The following is a 19,087-nucleotide window of genomic DNA, read 5'->3' as shown; positions in this document are numbered from 1 at the left end:
CAATTCAATTGTTTCTTGAATGGTTCAGGCGTCGACGTGTGCAGCTGAGGACAGCAACGCTCGGCTGGTAAGCATTTACCTGCCTTCGCGCGATGGAGCGAGTGTGGATGGGGTGAGGCGGAGACGTCGGAGGAGAAACTGATCGAGGTAGGATTTTCTTCAATTTTGTAACTCATCTTGTCACTTGACGGGATCCCGTCCACTAGATTTTCTGAAGCCGAAAAGCAGCAAGTCATTACGCTGGGCGAAAATTGTGTCCTCTGACTCCTCTTCACTTTGCCTCGTGTGTGTTCCAACCAACAAGAATCGTTCCTAGATTTTTCACATTTTGGTCCTTTTAAAAAACTTATTTCGTAAATAGACCCCTAAAAAAACTTATCCCAGAAATGGTCCTTTTTGGGCGCCAGAGTGGCTGGCGCCGTCGTCCAATGGAACGGCGCCAGCCTCTCTGGTGCCGTCCCCCTACCGGCGTGGCGGGGCGATGCTGAGGTGGCTGGGTGGAGTGTGCCAGAGTGGCTGGCGCCCCCCCCCGAAATTTTTTATTTTTTTATTTTTTTGATATTTTTTTCACGCTTAGGGACACACAAGAACCAACCATAGAAAAAACGAACTCAAATGGACGTAATATGTGGCCTGTGGAATTTTTCCTCTGCTCTCCTCTCTCTCCGAACTAGTGCAGAGGAGAGAGATGTACAACTTTTTTATTTTTATTTTATTTTTTTGATATTTTTTTCACACTTAGGAAGTCACAGGAACCAACCATAGAAAAACTAAACTCAAACGGACGAAATATGTGACCTGTGGAATTTTCCAAAGCTTTACCGAAAAACTTCTCTCCTAAAAAACACAATCTTGCAAGCTGAATTTGGAGGTTTTAATATTGCTGAACCCGGTGAAGCGGGGGAGAATCGGATGTAACTTTTTCTGTAGATGTCCGTGGATATATTATTTGCCTAATTCCGAGTCTGTATAAGAAAGTTACGCCTATTTTAATAAATGGCATATTTTATCCGTTTCGGTAGAGCTTTGGAAAATTCTACGAGTCACATATTTTATCCGTTTGAGTTTATTTTTTTTATGGTTGGTTGCTGTGTTCTCCTAAGTGTGAAAAAAATATCAAAAAAATAAAATAAAAATAAAAAGATTACATTTAACTTATGGCTATCATTTCATGTGGTTATGTTTTGAATTAGATTAAGTAATTTCATATAGTGGTAGAGTGTATTATGTTTAACATGCTAATTAAAGGGTTTTATTAAAGGAGTTATGGTCTAATTTTGGTGAATGTGCAAAGTAGGCTAAGTGGTATGTATGCTAGCTATTTTCAGACTTAGCTAAGTGGTATATTCCATCCGAGTTTAAATTTTTTTGTGGTTGGTTGTATCGTGATCCTAAGTGTGAAAAAAATCCAAAAAAATAAAAAAAAAATGACACCGTTGCAACTCCATACGAGAAACAGGAATGGAGGCGAGGGGTGGGTGGGGGGGGTGGCGCCAGCCATGCTGGCACCATCCTCCTGCCACGTCGGTTCGCGTGTGCCACGGTGGCAGGAGGATGGCGCCAGAGAGCCTGACGCCGTCCCGTTGGACGACGGCACCAACCACTTTGGTGTCCCAAAAAGGACCATTTCTGAGATAAGTTTTTCTAGGAGTCAATTTACGAAATAAGTTTTTCAAAATGACCAAAATGTGAAAAATCCAGGAATCGTTCCAGGTCCCCGGGATCAACGATCGCCGGCAGCACATTCATGCACAGGAATGTAGACCTGTTCCCAAATAAACCAGGGCCCGTTTCATATTTTGATCAATCTCAACCTCTTTTTGCACCACCCAGAAATCAACCACATCTCTACCTTCAAGCAGATTAAACCAAAAAAAAAACATACAAGCTAAATAGAACCACAATTCTGCCAGTGCCACCGATTTATTGTCGATACATCGGTTCCTCTCCTTCCAAATAACGTGATGACATATAAATATTACTCCATCGATCTGAATTTACAGACAGCGAGTAAGCAGCTGCCAGTGAACACTACAGCTAGACATGGAGTCCGTGTTCATCAGCACCGATGCTACTGGCGCAGAAATCGCACTTGCATTCTCGGTCTCCGCATTCGTAAGAGGTGAGATGGCCACCCCGTTTCATGGCCACCAGCTCGCAGTTCCACTTGCACAGCGTCTGGATGCAGGGGTCCAACGGATCGACCTCCGTTCCGCAGGTCCCGGGATCAAGCTCATCTGCAACAGGAACCGCGCATATTCTGTATTTATTCAGTACTGAATACTGATCCAATCAGGCACTTGTGTGTGTATGTATGTATGTATCTTCTAAACTTGGATAGAGGTTTGTCTTGACATTTATGAATGACATCTTGGGATGGTAAAACTGCTGTTTTATAAAAAGAGTTGATGACATAGATTAGGCGTGATATTCAGGTGGGGAAACTCTCCCCCCGGTGACTTATTCAAAAATAGATTAGGCGTGCCAGGATATGGCTCAGTTGTTTTGTGATTCTGGATTTTGGATTTAATCCTAAGTTTCTAAATGGTGTGTTTCATATAAAAATTTTCTTTTAATACTTTTCTAGAGTAACATTTAAACGTTGTATTAGTAGTTAATCCATTCGTTTATACGCTCAAATAGCTATCACGTAAGCCAAATCATTCATCAATTCATCAATTTTAAAAAATTGAGCGGTAGGGGAATGACTGTCTCCACGGATTTTTATTAAAAAGAAGAATCCTCAACCAAACAAAATGAGCTTGTTTTTATAGATTGATTTTTAACACATGTTTTATGAGAGGTTAGAGAGTGAATTTTTCAAAAAGACCTAACATTCAATAGCCAGGGAGAGAATTTTAAAAAAAGCCCTAAAATTCGAACCTATAGGGAGTAAAATCTAGGACCTTTATATAGATGCTACTTGAGCACTATAACCGCTAGTATAGACCCTTTCGCAATCCATCAATTTTAGGGGCCTAAATTCAATCTAGTAATGAAACTGTAAAAATCAAATGTTGTCGCTCAGATTGTTCCACCCTCTTTGTAGAAAACATGCATAAAACAAAAGCACGCGGCCTTAATTTGTCAAATGGGAGAACAGGGACCATACACTTACCAGCAGAAGTAGGATTTGCCAGCAAGAGAAGAACCAGGAGAAAACAAACACCTGCAAACCTTCCGTCCATTTTTGAGTGCTACACTCCAATGTTCCTCTTTTCACCGTTTTTTTATTTGTAGTGCTGAATTACAAAAGAGTATTTCGCTGTAGATGATTGCCAGGAACCGGATGCATGCCATGTTTATAGACTTATGGTGAAAGATAAAAAAGGGAAGCAGTAAAACCTGGGTAAATAAAGAAAGGATAAGGAGATGGGGAAAGTAGAATCTTTCTCATTAATCTGCTTTTATATTGACACTTCATTAGTCATAATTAGTGAATAAGTAACTCTTAGCTGTACGACAGCTCTGTGATCTTCTGGGTCTGGAGAAATCAAACAAGGAAGCATCGAATACATGTGCCTACTGTACAGATAAAAATGAACCGAGATAATCAATGGTATCCAAATAGATACAGGTTTAGTTATTGGAGACACACTTTCAGAAATGCTGGCAATGTTGCAGGTAGAGGTAGTGATGACTAAATAATCAATGATTTCCTTGGTAAAACAAGCACTGATGGGGGAGCTAATTAATACCTGAAGACCTTTCATCCAAGACACAACAGTGGATATTTTCCTGCACTTTATTTTACTAGGTAATCTTTTCCTGCACTTTATTTTACTAGGTAGGAAAACAAGCAACAAAGAGCGAATCAGTGCTAATTGATAGACTGGTTATGAGGAGCAAAATATTTTGTGTTTAACGCTGACCTGTGAGAATATCGTGGCTCAGACGGAATCAAAATTGATCCCATGGTTAATATGTTTCTCTACTCACAGTTCATTATTTCATTTTAATTACTATCTCTATTTCTTAAAATACATGATGCGGTTGACTTTTGAACGTCGTTTCATTGTTTCTCTTAATAAAAAGTTGGGTCCAAATATATGCGTTGGATGGACGGAACATAAAGGAATGGGCCGGAACAGAAAACTCTAATTTTTAGATTAAATTATTGACTGAACAAAAGGATGTGGTTCCCTTTCCTATACATGTATATTAGGAAAACAAATAATAATAAAATAAATGGTATTCCTATCATAGTGAAACTTTTGAGCGATGTTTAGAAGATTGAAATGCTATTGATCCATCGACAATTTTTTATGGCAAAACTAATTTTTTAGACCATTGAACTAGTTTTGGGTTTCGTGCAAATGAGGGGTGTGCGAATAATAGAATGTTTCCTACTCGCGTGCATTCACCGCTGAGCTATTAATGTTGTTATGATTTTATACATATAAGTTACATACTGGTTACAACTACATAATAATTATAATTATAATGTACTTACATGATAGTTATACTATAGTTTTTCCATGAAAAACTGTGGAAAGTTATATAGCTTGTCCCTTGAAAATATATGGAAGGACCAAGCGGTTTGATTTACATGGTCCAAACTACAAACAAGTTCAGAAAGTAATGAAGCACTTTTGATTATTCTTCGTGCTGCATAAGTATAGAACCATCCGATTTATACATATATAGCCAAATCAAATCCGTCAATCATCCGATTCATGATTTGCGGGGGTAAATATAAATAACTGGGAGAATACCGGGCGCATTAGCTGCTCGAGATGAGAGAAATCAAGATGAAGTCTTGTACCACAACAACAAAAACATCCATAGGAAACAAAATAAACTAGATATATTAATATTAACATTATTCGTTACAAACCTAAAAAACGACCACACGGCTGGCTTATATGATGCCGCCGAACTAATTAACAACCTAACAACAAATTCCCCAGTGAAAGTTGACTGAATAAGTTGAAAATAACTGAACTAAATTGAACACAAGCCAGACGACTGGATCGATCGACAACCTGAATATTCATGGCAAATATTCAGTGGCAAACATTGCAGTTGCACCTGCGGCCATGGCACCAGGCACGCATGACGCGCGCGTGCTTCCCTCGCAGGTTCACGGCCTCGTCGTGGCAGAAACCCCTGCACAGGTACTTGATGCAGAACAGGTCCTTGGTGCTAAAATGCTCGCATATCGCTGCATCAATTGCCATTAGCACATGTTAATCTGATAATGTTAGATGTCAAACCAATCTACTGTGCACATTAGTCCCGGTGCAATATTTCATACACGTAATTTTTGCAGCATTTCGATTTGTGTACATATATGCAAGGCAAAAATGAAATGAGAATTGAGAGAGGAAGCAAGAACTGAAACACACCTGCAGATGCAGTAGGAGTTCCGAGCAGAACAAGAACTAGGAGGAAACAAACGGCAAATCTTGCATCCATCGCAACAACTAGCTAATTACAGCTTCTATTCTCTTCTCTCTTCTTCTGAACTTATTTGCGTTGAACAGAAATACTGAACTACAGATGCAGAACAAGGATCAGGAGTGGTCATATATATATAGGGCTCATCACACACTTCGTACCCTGATGGAACTGTTGCCTCTGGTCAGTCGCCACGATTGCCGGGTCGGCAGTTTAATTAGGATTGACTAGGTATATTCCAACTGAATCTGAATCTGAATCTGAATCTCATAGGTCCTCTGCTGCACGGTTGGAGTCCTTCACCTGATAGCTTCGGAGCTATCCAATCGTGTGTTGACACTGTCCTCCTATATTCGATGGCACTAGATAACCCCGTGGTGGTACCCGGAGATGCACCGCCGTAGGGGAAGGCAGATACCGCAGAACGAATATCCACGAAGGATCCCGTTAGGGTGAACGCGCGCCAGTGAGAGACAATGAGTAATTGAGGGATCTGAGGAAAATAGACTTTAGGATAGGTAGCAAGGAGAGACGTAGAATATAGACAGTTTAGGTAAAAAATTGATTTTGATGATTGATTGGTTTTTCCTTCAATCGGCCGTAGGCCCCTTATATTTATAAAAGAGGTGGACTTCCTTCCCAGGATCATTTTCACGTCGAATTAGTTGTAGAAACCAACTAAGACTCAAAATCTTAGGTCCTGAGAATTGACAAATCGGTGTCGGACTCTGCCGGTCTGATTAGCCACATCCCGCCTGTCAGACTGACCCATGTAGCCGCCAGTCAGACTAACCCCTTGCCGTCAGTCTAATTGTCCCAATGGTAGCAATCAGACCGGCCTCGCGTGGCAAATCTGAGTTTTTTCCAAATTGTGCCACATGTCAAATTTGGGTATTAACAACAGGCACTGTTTTTATGTTATTTTACAAAAAGACAACCTTGAAATCTTGCGAATTATCGATCGTCCGATTGCTTTAAAATTCGTGCTAGGAAAATTAACCCTAAAATCCCCTTCGTCCCCCTCCTCCCGACATCGCCTGACCAGCGCCTGATCCACACCAGCAAGGCCACCTCCACCAACGCCTTTGCCCCACACGCCACCACATGGCCTTGCCGGCTGGCCAAAAGGGATCAACGGCGCTAGCAAGGGCCCTCCGGCCAGCTCTCCTCCCCCTTTCCTCCCTCCTTGAGCTGTCGGTGGCAAGATGCCCCTGCCGCCGCCGGCTTCCTCGTCTCCGGCGACTCCTTGTCGTTGGATCCACCACCACCGACCACAACCTCTTAACCATAAGCTCGCTATATATGCCCCACCACCAACACCGTCCCAACGCCCTCCTCCATCCCCGCAGCTTTAATGCCGCCACTGGCGCCTCGCCGTTTGCCTATTCTACCACCTACTACTGGGCGGCTGCCTCCCATGACTATCCCTTTAATCCCGGTGACCTCCCCTTTCTTCTCGCTCCTCCTCCCATCCCCACCCCACCCCGGGACCCTAATTTGTCGGTCCTCCGTGTTTGGGTTGTCACTTGTACCGGAGAAGAAGAGGAGGTTGTTGGAGTTGGAGAAGAAGCACCTGGAGAATGAATAGCACGTCTAATGGCTCAAAATTTTCTGTTGACAGAAGGTTAGGAATTCCGTTAACAATATTAGTGTTCTTTGAGTAGTTGAATATAGGTAAAATTTACTTTAGAACACTTTAGATTTATGGTATTTGCTAGGCACTCTAGTTTTATGTCGTTGTTATAGGACACTCAGGTTTTTTTTTTGGTCTTTTCCTAAAGGACACTACACTCTAGTCCTATGGTAATTTGACAAACGACACTCTAGCTATTATTTTAATATATTTTCCTCCAATAAAAAGAGAAAACTAAAAAAAAACCTTTATAACATTGAAAGATTAAAACCTGAACAAGTAAAATGAACTTTATATATGGAATCAAGTACAAATCATTGCAGAGATTCTATAAAAATGAACTTATGGGCATTCATCCACCAAGAAATTTTGTGTGGCTTTGGAAGTGCAAGGTTGTCATGAAAATCAAAGTCTTTGCATGATTATTGTTTTTTTGATAGATTAAATACCAGGGACATGCTTGATAGGAAGTTTTGTTCCCTTGAGGATGCATCTCTCTCTTGTTCTCTTTGTGGCTTAAATCAAAGGGAGACATTGTTGCATCTTTTCTTCGCCCGTCCATTTAGCTTGAGCTGTTGGCATGCTATTCGAATTGGCTTGAACAGTAATCTAGAATTTTCTTAGATTCTTTGTCTTAGCAAGATATCAGTTTCAAAGAAAGGGTTTTATGGAAGTATGTTTGATAGCACGTTGGCAGATTTAGATGCAAAGAAATGCTCCCATTTTCTAGAATATTTTGCCAAGTGTCTCAATGTGTAAGCTCTTGTTTAAGAAAAATATTCTCTTATATACTTGTAGGATAAATGTTAGCTTAAAACAACAAGTACTTGCTTGGTTACAACTCATTTGATTTAGGGATCTTTTTTTTTTACCTTTGTAATCTTTTTTATATTTTCTTTGATATATTTTAACTGTCAGGCAAAGCTATGGCAGTATTTGGTAAAAATGAAACTGAACAAGTATTAGCTGAACAAGAGAGAAAAGTTGTTCAAAATTTAATCTTGTAATGTGACGGAAGGGTAAAATTTTCTTTTATAATGTTTACTCACTCAATTGGAGGAAGATATATTAAAATAATGGCTAGAGTGTTACAAAATATAATAATTTTTAGAACTAGACACATGTATTAAATAAGTAGGTGAAATTAATTTGAGGACATATTATGATTGGTCAAGAAAAAAAGACAAAAGTAGGTGGAGAATTTGAATGGTGGGAGGTTGTAATTATTTGAGAAGAAAATGTAGGTGAAGAAGTTATATTTTAGAACATATTTTGGAACGAGTAAGGAGCTAGAGAAAATGACACAATTATGTTACTCTTCGAAGTGGTGTATCGGGTGAATTTTTTGTCTTGGTGGCTTCGACCAGACGACTAGAGTTCCGAGCAGTAACAATTAATTGCACGAATTATGAAACAAGGAACAAAAGCACAAGCCTAAAGTAGAATATAATCATGGCTGATTATTACATCATATTATCGTTCCATTTGCTGTAACCTGATGAGGGCTACTTCATACAGCATACATATATGGTTGGATGGATGAATTTAATTTCATATCCATTAAGTTAATCGACAGATCCTGCAGTTACACCTTTGTCCTTTGCACCAGTACTGGTCGACATAGCCAGCCGTTCCACCCCAGTTCCGTGCCTCGTCCAAGCAGAAAGATTTGCACAAATATTTCAGGCAGAATAGGTCCTTTGTGCTAATATCCCTGCATTCGTCTGCAAGAAAGCATATATAAATTAAACTTTTATGTGTTAGCAGTAGTAAATACTAATGTTTTGAGAGTGCCCAAAATTACATATAATGCTAGTGGTTTTACGACTTTTATGGCTGCGTCCGGGAGGAGGGGTTGGGAACCTTCCTCCCCGGCATGCAAAACGAAATACATATTACTGTATGATTAATTAATTATTAATTATTTTTTTAAAAAATAGATTAATATGATTTTTTAAAACAACTTTCATATATAAATTTATTGCAAAATACACACTGTTTAGCAATTTGAAAAGCGTGCACGCAGAAAACGAGAGACATGAGTTAGGAAAACTGGGGGAAGAACACAACCTATATATGGGACCGAAAGAAGGAATGAACTATATATGTATAACTTAAATTTATTTTGAAGATATATGGATTGTTCTTGGCATCCTTGACAACTTTGGTTGCCATGAATTTTCTCACAAAAAACTAACCACATAGATTTCTTTTCCTGAAAACAACCTTTGCTTGAAAATTTTGTGCCCGCAAAAATTCTCCGATTACAACTTTTTGTAGATTTGAAGAAGAGAGAGATAGTGAGAGAGGAGGGTACCTGCGGAAGTAGGAGTTCCTAGTAACACAAGAACCACCAACAAGAAGCAAGCAGCAGATCTTCCACCCATCGTATAAAACTACCCTTGCTCCTCTGTATTTTCTTGTGTGTGTAGAAAACGTACAATAGTATTTCAATGAGTGAAGGAAGAGTACATATTGTGCTACCTTATAGACTCTTGAGAAAAATCACACGAGAAAGCATTTATTCCATCATTAAATTCAGCAGATTTGGTACTTGTTAGCCATCCGTTTTTGTCATGCATCCTATACAGCTCATATCCTACCGTTCCTCTCCTAGTATATGTCACAAGCTAGTTCATCCAACAACTCAGAAACCAATCCAATTAATTAGTTTTCTGACAAAATTTTACCATTTTGTCCTTGGTTAGTAATTACTTAATCACATTACACTAGGCTTCTTAGCTGTCATACACTACGATGCAGTGACACGGAGGTAGGAGCTATCATGGCATACACAACGAGCCAGTGATGGACGCTGATTTTTTCTGTGTATTTAAGTGATATTATTCCTATTTAATAAAATACCTAAAGAAGATAGTGGTAAAAAACTACTCCCCTGATTTATTTTTGATAGACATATTTGAACCAGAAAAGTATTTAAGATTGATCGGCGTATTTCTCTCAACTACCCCCATGTTGATGTTGCTTCGTTTCTTGCCTGGCCGCATGCAACGAGATTTTCTGATTTTCTCACACGGGCCATTTGAATCTGCTGGAGTGCACGTAGGATTGAAAAGTGGAGCGGGCCGAACGAAGTAATCTCTAATATAGAAACTAGCTGGTACCCCCGCGCTTCGCTGCGGTGGCTAGCTGGAAAGAATGCGCACGTTTCAGTAATAAGACTATAATTAAAATCTTGATATAATCAGGTCTTGTTGAATGGCATGTATTAAAGAATGATAAATATATAGTGAACGGTTAATATTTACACGGCTAAATGAGCTACTGTGTCAGTTGGACATCACATAGCACTACTGCTAAACATACTACATGAGGCACTTATGGATAAAACAAAGGTGATTGTTTAAATGGTTGTGTAGCATTTCCTTCCCGAAGTTACATGATGCAAATAACACCTGCTTGAAGAGCTTTCTTCTTTCAATACAAATGGAAGGCACAAATTTTTCCAAGCTTTATCCTTATTTAGAACGAACTGCTTTCATCCTGTTGCAAAGTTGAATGTCTATTAATTGAAATTGTAGAAGTCATCGTGGTTGCCTTTCTTCGAAGAGTTTCAACCTAAATATATGTTGATCGCTTTGCTACGTGGGTGCTATATGCACTAATGCATCACAAAAAATAAACTGATAACCACCAATTTAATACTTCGGTTCCCCTTGAATAAATGGAAACAAATGCTATCTACGATGTGACCAGCACTAAGATAAAACACAAAGTCTATTTTTACCTGCTGGTGCCATTTAATTTCCATGGTACATTGGGAACGAATTTGTTCAATAAGTTTGACATTATTTGATTTAACACAAACACTACAAACCTAGAACAAGAATACTATCATCCATCGTCAGCACTAAGATAAAATTAAAACATTTACTGATGCTGAAGACCTCTAAAATCATGCACTCAATTTGGAACCAAGATGCTGCTTTAAACAGGTATTTTACAATTGTATTTATGAGCAGGTATAACTAAAGAAATAAAAAATGGCATACCATGCATTACTCTATTAATGCTCTGATCAGGGTGCACAAAGCCACAAAAAGCTTGGATTTCCACCAACTATATTTGGCAAGTGCATTACCAGGATATGAATATAATAACGCTTAGCCTGAAAAAGATATTAAACATATGCCTTGTTTAAGAACATATACCGATTATCAATCTGATAAAAAAGATATGAGATGAACATTTCGTAGTAGTATTACCTGTCCTCTATTTATGAATTATTCTGTTTGTCTTTAGTAATGATTATCGATGGATTATAAACCAACCTGCCAAAAGTGGAAATAGGAAAGGAAACAAACCATATTGAGTGAGTATACAAAAGGTTAGACGGGAAGAAAAATGAGGCTATAGAAACTGTTAAAGATACATAGGCTATAGTTTAGCTATCGAAGATTCTAATTAGGGCATGCTTCCAAAAGGTATCCCTAAAAAAAGTGCTTCCAAAAGCTTCACAGTTTAACTCGAAATTGGTCAGAACTCCTGCACTCAAAGTTTCTACTTTTAATGCAGATGAAGCCCATAGCAGGGAAGAGATCTCCATAAAAAAAAGATATGAAAGAGAAAGAGGAGCAGACAGCAAATTGTAACTCAAAGGAGCTCATCACAATAACTGAATTACCTCCAAAGACCTCCAATAAGTAAGGAGAGGAGTTCGGCATTCAAATTAGCATTCCAAGAAGGCGTCTTTAATACAACTTGGCATCAAAATCCGCTCGTCTAACTGCAAGAACAATGGATCAACATATAGGAAACACACCATGTTGAGATCCTGCCAGATTACAGAGCACCTTGCTTAACCAAGCTACCATTGCAAATCCCTTCTGATCAGCAGCTAACAAATAGACATAGAGAACTACAGCAAAAGAAATACAGACATAACATCATTTGAATAGCCAAGGAAAGAATAGTATAAGCTGTGAATTTGCTGGTTTGCAATAGCTACAAAGAATCAACCTGCTCTTGGCAATGCACCTCAACAGCTACCCATCATCAAACCCAGCACCCATTTTGCTCCCTCTGAGCTTCAGTGAAAAAAACAAATTTGCAGATCATAAGATTGTGTCATATTGGCCTATTGAGGGCTTCCTATCGTTCCTAACATCATTGAGTGGCTCCATCTTACATACTCTCACCAACAAAACATAACCACCACCACCAGTAAATGTATGAAAGCATGACACAATGGGCCATAGCCAGGGAGACAACGTGGGCACATCAAGATCAGCTGGTCATGGTTAGCATTGAACAAAATTAGAGAACAGAATCTCCCAACCATGGTGGGACATAGGGAATGTGGTGGAAACAAATGTTGTATAACAACATAATGAACAGATAAATACTAAGGAAAGGTAAAAGCATACCTAGCCTGATGGAGAATAAAATCAAAACAGCTAGCTGGAGCATAGTGTGGCAGCGGATTGAGAAATGTCACACGTCTTATTCTGCCATTTCGTCAAGCATAACAGAAATATACATAAATTTAACATCCCTGAAATACATAAAAGTTAAATTTATCACCTGCATCTTGAATAGGTAAAACTGTAAAACTACTTGTTAGATACTTAGAGCAATGCAAGGAATAGGGAATCGAACCAAAAGCTAAGCACAAAAGGCACAGAAGATGAAAAGAGGAAAAAATAAGAGGTGCAACCGCCGTGGTACCTGTGGAAGAGGAGGCAAAGATTGGGGATACTTCGGGCTGGCCCTTGCCTATTGAAAGTATGGTGTCTCATAAATGCTTTGTTAATGCCTCTTATTCGTAGGATCGGTCCAAAAGGCACATTTGCACCTAATCAACTGAAGCAGATGCAGGATCCGACTGAGCCGATAGGAGGCGAGGTCACCGTTGGCGCTGAAGATGGAAGGGTTCGCGAGAGGGCGAGAGAGGGTACCACCGGGAAGCGCACCCATCAACTGGGAGGCCACTCGCTGTCGACTCGAGAAAGAGGAGCGGGAAGAAAGAAAGGCCATTGGCCGGCTCCGGCTGTGGCGGCGGCGCAGGGCTGTGGCTACGGTTTGGAGGTAGTTCCTTCGGCCCTTGGCAGCAAAGGGGATGGGAAGTTACCGAGACTTGAAGGGGAGTGGAGACAGCGAGGAGAAACATGGTGGCACAGAGGGGAGGTTAATGCCGGCGACGGGGACGTCGATTTCTCCACCGATGTAGTGGGGATTAGGGTATGGGGGCGGTGGAGTTGGATGGGATCGGAACAGGACGGGAGAGGACGACTGGATAAGGATGGGCGAGAAGACCACGTGGACGGCCTGATCACAGCCGCGCGGGGACATCAGACGACGCACGTTCAGAAGAAACTGTTGCACTGTAGCGAAATCGTGGGCTCTGGTGAAGCGAGCTACTGTTGGTAGTGGCTTCGGAAAACTAAAGATTTAATATGATTTGTGCAAAACTCTTACAGTTGCTCGTGCCACGTGGCTCAACTGGTTTCGCCGGAAAAAGCTCCTGCCTCGCATTTGCATTATAAATGGACCCACGGACCTCTGCAAAATTAACAGCCCATGTAAAATATGAAATATCACTAGACGATTCTAGAGAAATCGGAAAGAATCCAGATTCACTACAACCAACCATATATGTGATCAAAATTTAATATTATAACACGAATACTGTGTAAATTAATCGTTGGCGCACGTCTTTACTCACAGAATCGGTCTCCACGCAAAATAGCCATATATGCAGCCAATCTCTAATCTTATAACACGAATTTTATGCAAATTAATAGGTCAATTTGCTGGCGTGCCAGCTGGTACGCTGTTTTCTAGTATTGCAATTGAACCGATGCAGATTTAATGAAGTTGAAGTTTGGCATGCGCGGTTTCTTCATGGTCTTACTGATCACAGCAAATATGTCAATAAAAAATGAATGGAGGAAGTATGAGCCATTGATGAACATAGGATTTTTATGCTATAGCGTATAGGTACTAGGAATTGAACCCATCACCCATCCACTAACCAATGGATCAAATCTTAAGGCAAATACTATGGGCATCCAAACATGAGGTGAAAAAGAAAAAAAGATACAATATATGACTAAATAATGAGGTGAAAAAGAAAAAAAAGATGAGAGAAATAGTCACATCTCACAGCATGTTTAATACTATAGCCACTACGTAGCTCCGAATCATCTGTAATCAAATTAAAAGCCAATTCATACAATAGTTACCTATAAACATATACTACACTAGTAATACCTAATCTCACCTATCATACACACAATGTGTCTTGTAGTCTGTGCTATAGCTAGTCACAAATATGTAGCCTACTGCTCTTCTCTCTCCTCATTAATCTCCTCGATATGTGTTTATAATTGACTTATAGTCTGCTATTGTACCTGTTCTCATGCAAGGGACAACCTCTATACAAACTTCAATAAATATGTGAGAGTGTTAGAGATATTAGGAATTGTGTGGCATAGGTAACCTATTATACATATTACATCTTAATTTATTAGTGTATAATATACATGAAATTAGATGTGGTAGACACCTCTACTATAAAACTTGCCCCAACACTTTGCATTTGTGTATAAAACCGAATACTCATATTCCCTGCGTCTGCCCCTGCTACCGCTACGTACTTATTGACAGATCAAGTGGTCAAGAACTCAATAGATGATGGCTGAGAGAAAGGTAAGAAACAAAGCCAATATTTGTACGTCATGGAGGCTAGCAAAGTGACAATGCAAGAACAGAGCATAAACTCTGGTCCTTTTGCACATTTCAAAATGTTACTCGTATGTATTGCCACGGGCTGATAGATTGGCATGTGTGTGTGTGACGGGGAGGGCTTCTCCGACACCCTCTGACATGGATCACTGACATGTACTCACGAGCTGTGGGGCTTACATGTCAGCTTTTCAAAGTCAGAGAGCGGTTTGTTAGAGTTTTTTTTATGTAACTGACATAGAGTTGGAAGGCATATGATAAGTGGAGTATGGTATGACGGTATGGCCAGGCTAGGGCCGGTCCAAAAATTTTGGAATTTGGAGGCCTTGTTAAAATTGAATGTACAATCAAACATCGTCTGATGCCATCATTCTCTTCTCAAGTTTTATTGTTGTAACTATAATCAGTTTCGTCTTTTTTATAGAAAGAGATAAACATTGGAAGAAACACACCAACAAGGTTATGTACCTCCTGTATAGAAATATAAGGTGCATTTAAACTATCCGATTTTAAATTCTGACAAATTATTAATCGTAACATATTTAAATTTTGCTAAAAGGAACTATATGGGTAGATTTTTGTATGAAAGTAGTTCCTTATGATGGCTATGATTTTCAAACCATAAGAGAAATAGTGTAACAAAACTTTGCCATCTAAACTTATTTTTAGACATTAAAGCATGTGAATGTGGATGGGATTCCACTCGGGAAAGTTGGAACGGTACCTCCATGTGTTGCGCGCTCCGCATGGAACGGAAGGGGAAGTAGCATGTCTGCCTCGCGTCCTCCATTCAACTAAGAGCAAGTTTAATAGTGTAGCCAACTATTAGCTCCAAATCATCTATAGCTAATCTAATAGCTCATTCATGCAATAGTTACCTATAAAAATATACTACACCATTAATACCCGGTCCCACCTCACATACACCCACAACGTTTTGGAGTCCGTGTAGCAGTAGGCTACAAATCTGTAGCCCGCTTTCTTCTCTCTCTTCCCTTTTCTTCTTGATATGTGGTTATAGCTGTCTTATGGCATGCTAGTGTACTTGCTCTAACATGGACCTACAAGCTAATATGGGGCCTACGAGCCTACAAGGATACCATACCCCTGTGTTTGCCTCTACCTTAATTTATCTATCATGTGCCCACGTCAACTTTTTTACTACACATCCACATGGGACCCATGCACTTTTGAATGTAAGCATGTGTTTCAGCTTTTCATGTGTATCAGTTGCACTCGTGGGATCTAACTACATGTTGGTAATGATACTTGAATGGTAAATTATTTTTTTCTTTTAGAAACTTGAAATAATAAATTGAGGTATTTTTTTGGGACAAACTTGAATGGTAAATTGAGGTATAAGGCAGGCCTCATGATACTTAGGAGGTATCATGGTACCATATCAGACAACGCGAGGAAGTCGAGGAAGTAGCCCTTTTTCTGTCACCTACATGTATTATCACAAGTATCTAACAAGTATCATCATCGTTAAATCATGTATCATTGCTAGTAACTGATATATATTATCGTCGATACTTGCAAGTATTATCACTCACGGATACCCAGTAAGTGTCTTCACAGATACCTATTCCCTAATAGGTATCGTCATCCGTAACTTAGTGTAACATTGCTAGTACCTGATAGATATTATCATTGATACTTACATGTTCATTACTCACTGATACCTAGCTAGTAGATATCATCACCGATACCGAACAAGTATCATCATCCGTAACTTCACATATTTTTGCTGGTACCTGATAGATTTTATCATTAATACTTGCATATTTGATCACTCACTAATACCTAGTAGGTATCATCACCGGTACCTAGAAAGTATCATTAGGGACCATTGCAATATATCATCACTGTGCTTGCCTAACATGTTTCGTCACTACTACCTACATATATCATCATCGGTATTTGATAGGTATAGTTATTGATGCCTACCATATAATAATAGTACCTACAAGTACCATAAGATAATCATATGGTACCAATATGTATTTGTAGATTTTGTGATCTACTAACATGAGTGCTTAGCCTAAACATGATCACCCTAATACAGAATTCTTAGGGTTACTGACCATTGCTTGAAGCCATTGATGTGGTTCTCCTTGTTCCCTCTGCAATGTCGTCAGCCGGAGTGGAAGTAGAGGACAAGTTCCTCGAACTGCTCCGGTGATTGTCGGCGTAGGGGAAGTAGTCGTAGCAGTGAGGATGCTGACTTGATCCCAAAGGGGTTACCGGTGATCACTTGCGGGGTAGCGGCGGCCTTCCGGTCGCCACCTACATTGTCTCGGAACAGCCGCACATTCTCCCTCCAGTGCTCAACTGATCGGATAGGGTTTTAGGTTTTTCGGGGGGAAGATGATCGTGGAGAGATCGTCATATTTCCATGACACCGGTCTCCCCTATTAATATGGCGCTGAGGGAGATCGGGGGCAATCCAAAACATGGAAAGATTTGGCACTACCGATCAATGCACATAACCACATAATTATGGAAATAATCACAAATTAAATCACATTAATCCCACAGGCAATAGGTGGAAAACGGTCGTGCGGGGTTTCCTCTCGATTTGCCTAGAGATAAAATTTCCCAACAGTATTATCACTGTTACTTCGCAGATATCATTAACGATGCCTACATGTATCATAATTGACAAATATCGTCACTGGTACCTATAAGTATTATTACTCGTACTTATATGTGACTATGTTTTCTGAACTAACTAAAACAAAAGGAAAAGAAAAAATAAATACTATGTTGAAGGAAGTCTCCAGATTGTGTAGCTCAAGGTAGAGTACACCTACAAATTAGAACACAGAGACATGCTCCTACACATGGGGAATGGGGCAGGAAGGGATGGGGGCATGTCCCATTTGTGTAGCGTGGTCACGTCTCATATTTAATATTTTGGTAGGTGATCAAAGGGTTTAATTTTAGGACAAAATATTGAATGGGTTATTTCAAAAATTTACTAGAATAGGCTAAACATAGAAATAAACAATCCGGTTAGTTAACACCAACCTGGCCGTTTTCGGTTTCAATCCAATCCAATGCGTTCCAGTATCATCTTGGATATATTTATCCCATTTTTGCAACTTTCACGTCCCCTGTTTCACTGATCTAGCTAGAACGAGCTTTTTTTTGTTGGCTTTTATAAGTGTTCAATGGTAATTTTAGCCATATTAAATATTCATAGCTCATAACAATAGCGTGAATATGTGTTCTAGGTAATTAAAATTCAATTTTTATACTTCGTATAGAAAACATAATCATTGCATTATGATGTAATTGTTTCCTAAGTTTAAACAAACCGTCACCGTTGGCGGTTGTTAAGCTCCCTTGGCCTTCCATATGTTCATGTTGTGCTCTCCTTTATAACTATAATCGCTATTAGTCTTCCATTCTGTTTTTCGTAGAGGGAATACATTAGATCTATAAATTTATCGCCAGCTATGACATGAATGAAAAAAGCATAGTGATGGTGGATACCTTTATAATGAATTGTAAAGTATGTGGCACTAAATGAAAAGTGGTTATACTCATTGTTTATTTTCAACTTTAATCTATTACATAGTCTAAAGTGAAATTTTGTAAATAAAAGGGTTGTATTGCACCAGGGCCTTCAATTTGTAGGTACGGCCTTGACTAACACTGGTGCAGTACTCAATTTTGTTAAAAAAAAATCTATAGCAATTCCTTAACTGTTCGTATGAAGAAGTATATAACAAACATCCCGCTCCATATATTGGTCACAACTCACAACCAGATTTCTATTGACTTTACTCACATGCACCAATGACCAATTTCCCCTGATTTTTCAGGGTACATATATAGCTCGCTCCTTCAAGTTGAAAGCAACAATGAGCGAGGGGATGTCTCAGCATTCTCCTGACTCTCTACTTGCTTGTCCCAGACTCTACAACTTCAACATGCTGCGAGAACAGTTAGAGGGCAGACGACAGAACGCATTTGTGCCTTGGAAAAATAGGCCATATGAGTGTTTTAACTTGTAGCGCTGGAATGGTTCTTGTAGAGACATTGTTTCACTTGTGCCACATATTTGAATTCTCCATACCTCCCATGCATAATATTGTACCGTATGCAACATTCTACTACGTGAGCACATACTGCTACCCTAGCTTGTTGCCTAATACTATATGTCAAATGCATTGACTCAACGCAATGAATCTCTTTGATCACGGAGCAATACATATATAGGCCTCCACCTTCCATACTCTCTCCACCAATTTATAGAAATAGAATCGGGAGGAAATGGCAGGAGACAAATTACATTCCACCCCCGGACACAATCATGACGTCCTACCAGCGGACGTT

At 39.6% G+C, this 19,087-nt stretch overlaps 1 protein-coding gene and 1 long non-coding RNA gene across 4 annotated transcripts; both read right to left on the bottom strand.

The window, feature by feature from the left end:
* Window positions 1-4,806: 4,806 nt before the first annotated feature.
* LOC127753460 (uncharacterized) lies at window positions 4,807-5,488 on the bottom strand. The gene is made up of 2 exons (XM_052278938.1): window positions 5,349-5,488; window positions 4,807-5,164 (listed from the first exon to the last, which is right to left on the bottom strand). The coding sequence occupies exons 1-2, from the start codon at window positions 5,416-5,418 to the stop codon at window positions 5,007-5,009; spliced, it is 228 nt and encodes a 75-aa protein (XP_052134898.1). The 5' UTR covers window positions 5,419-5,488; the 3' UTR covers window positions 4,807-5,006.
* Window positions 5,489-8,371: 2,883 nt separating this feature from the next.
* LOC127752682 (uncharacterized) lies at window positions 8,372-13,261 on the bottom strand. 3 transcript variants are annotated; one of them, XR_008012390.1, is made up of 8 exons: window positions 12,722-13,261; window positions 12,421-12,548; window positions 12,014-12,284; window positions 11,679-11,912; window positions 11,260-11,325; window positions 11,047-11,162; window positions 9,351-10,183; window positions 8,372-8,757 (listed from the first exon to the last, which is right to left on the bottom strand). It is a non-coding gene; the product is annotated as an uncharacterized LOC127752682 (long non-coding RNA). The 3 variants fall into 3 exon arrangements; XR_008012392.1 differs by having other exon boundaries at window positions 8,402-8,757; window positions 9,351-9,452; window positions 12,722-13,260; XR_008012391.1 differs by lacking the exons at window positions 8,372-8,757; window positions 9,351-10,183 and adding an exon at window positions 10,246-10,537 and having other exon boundaries at window positions 12,722-13,258.
* Window positions 13,262-19,087: the final 5,826 nt, after the last annotated feature.

This window comes from Oryza glaberrima, chromosome 10, assembly GCF_000147395.1.
Source record: "Oryza glaberrima chromosome 10, OglaRS2, whole genome shotgun sequence".
NCBI classification, from domain to species: Eukaryota; Viridiplantae; Streptophyta; class Magnoliopsida; order Poales; family Poaceae; genus Oryza; species Oryza glaberrima.
The sequence above is the reverse complement of the archived record's forward strand: the minus strand, read 5'-3'. Positions and strand labels throughout refer to the sequence as shown.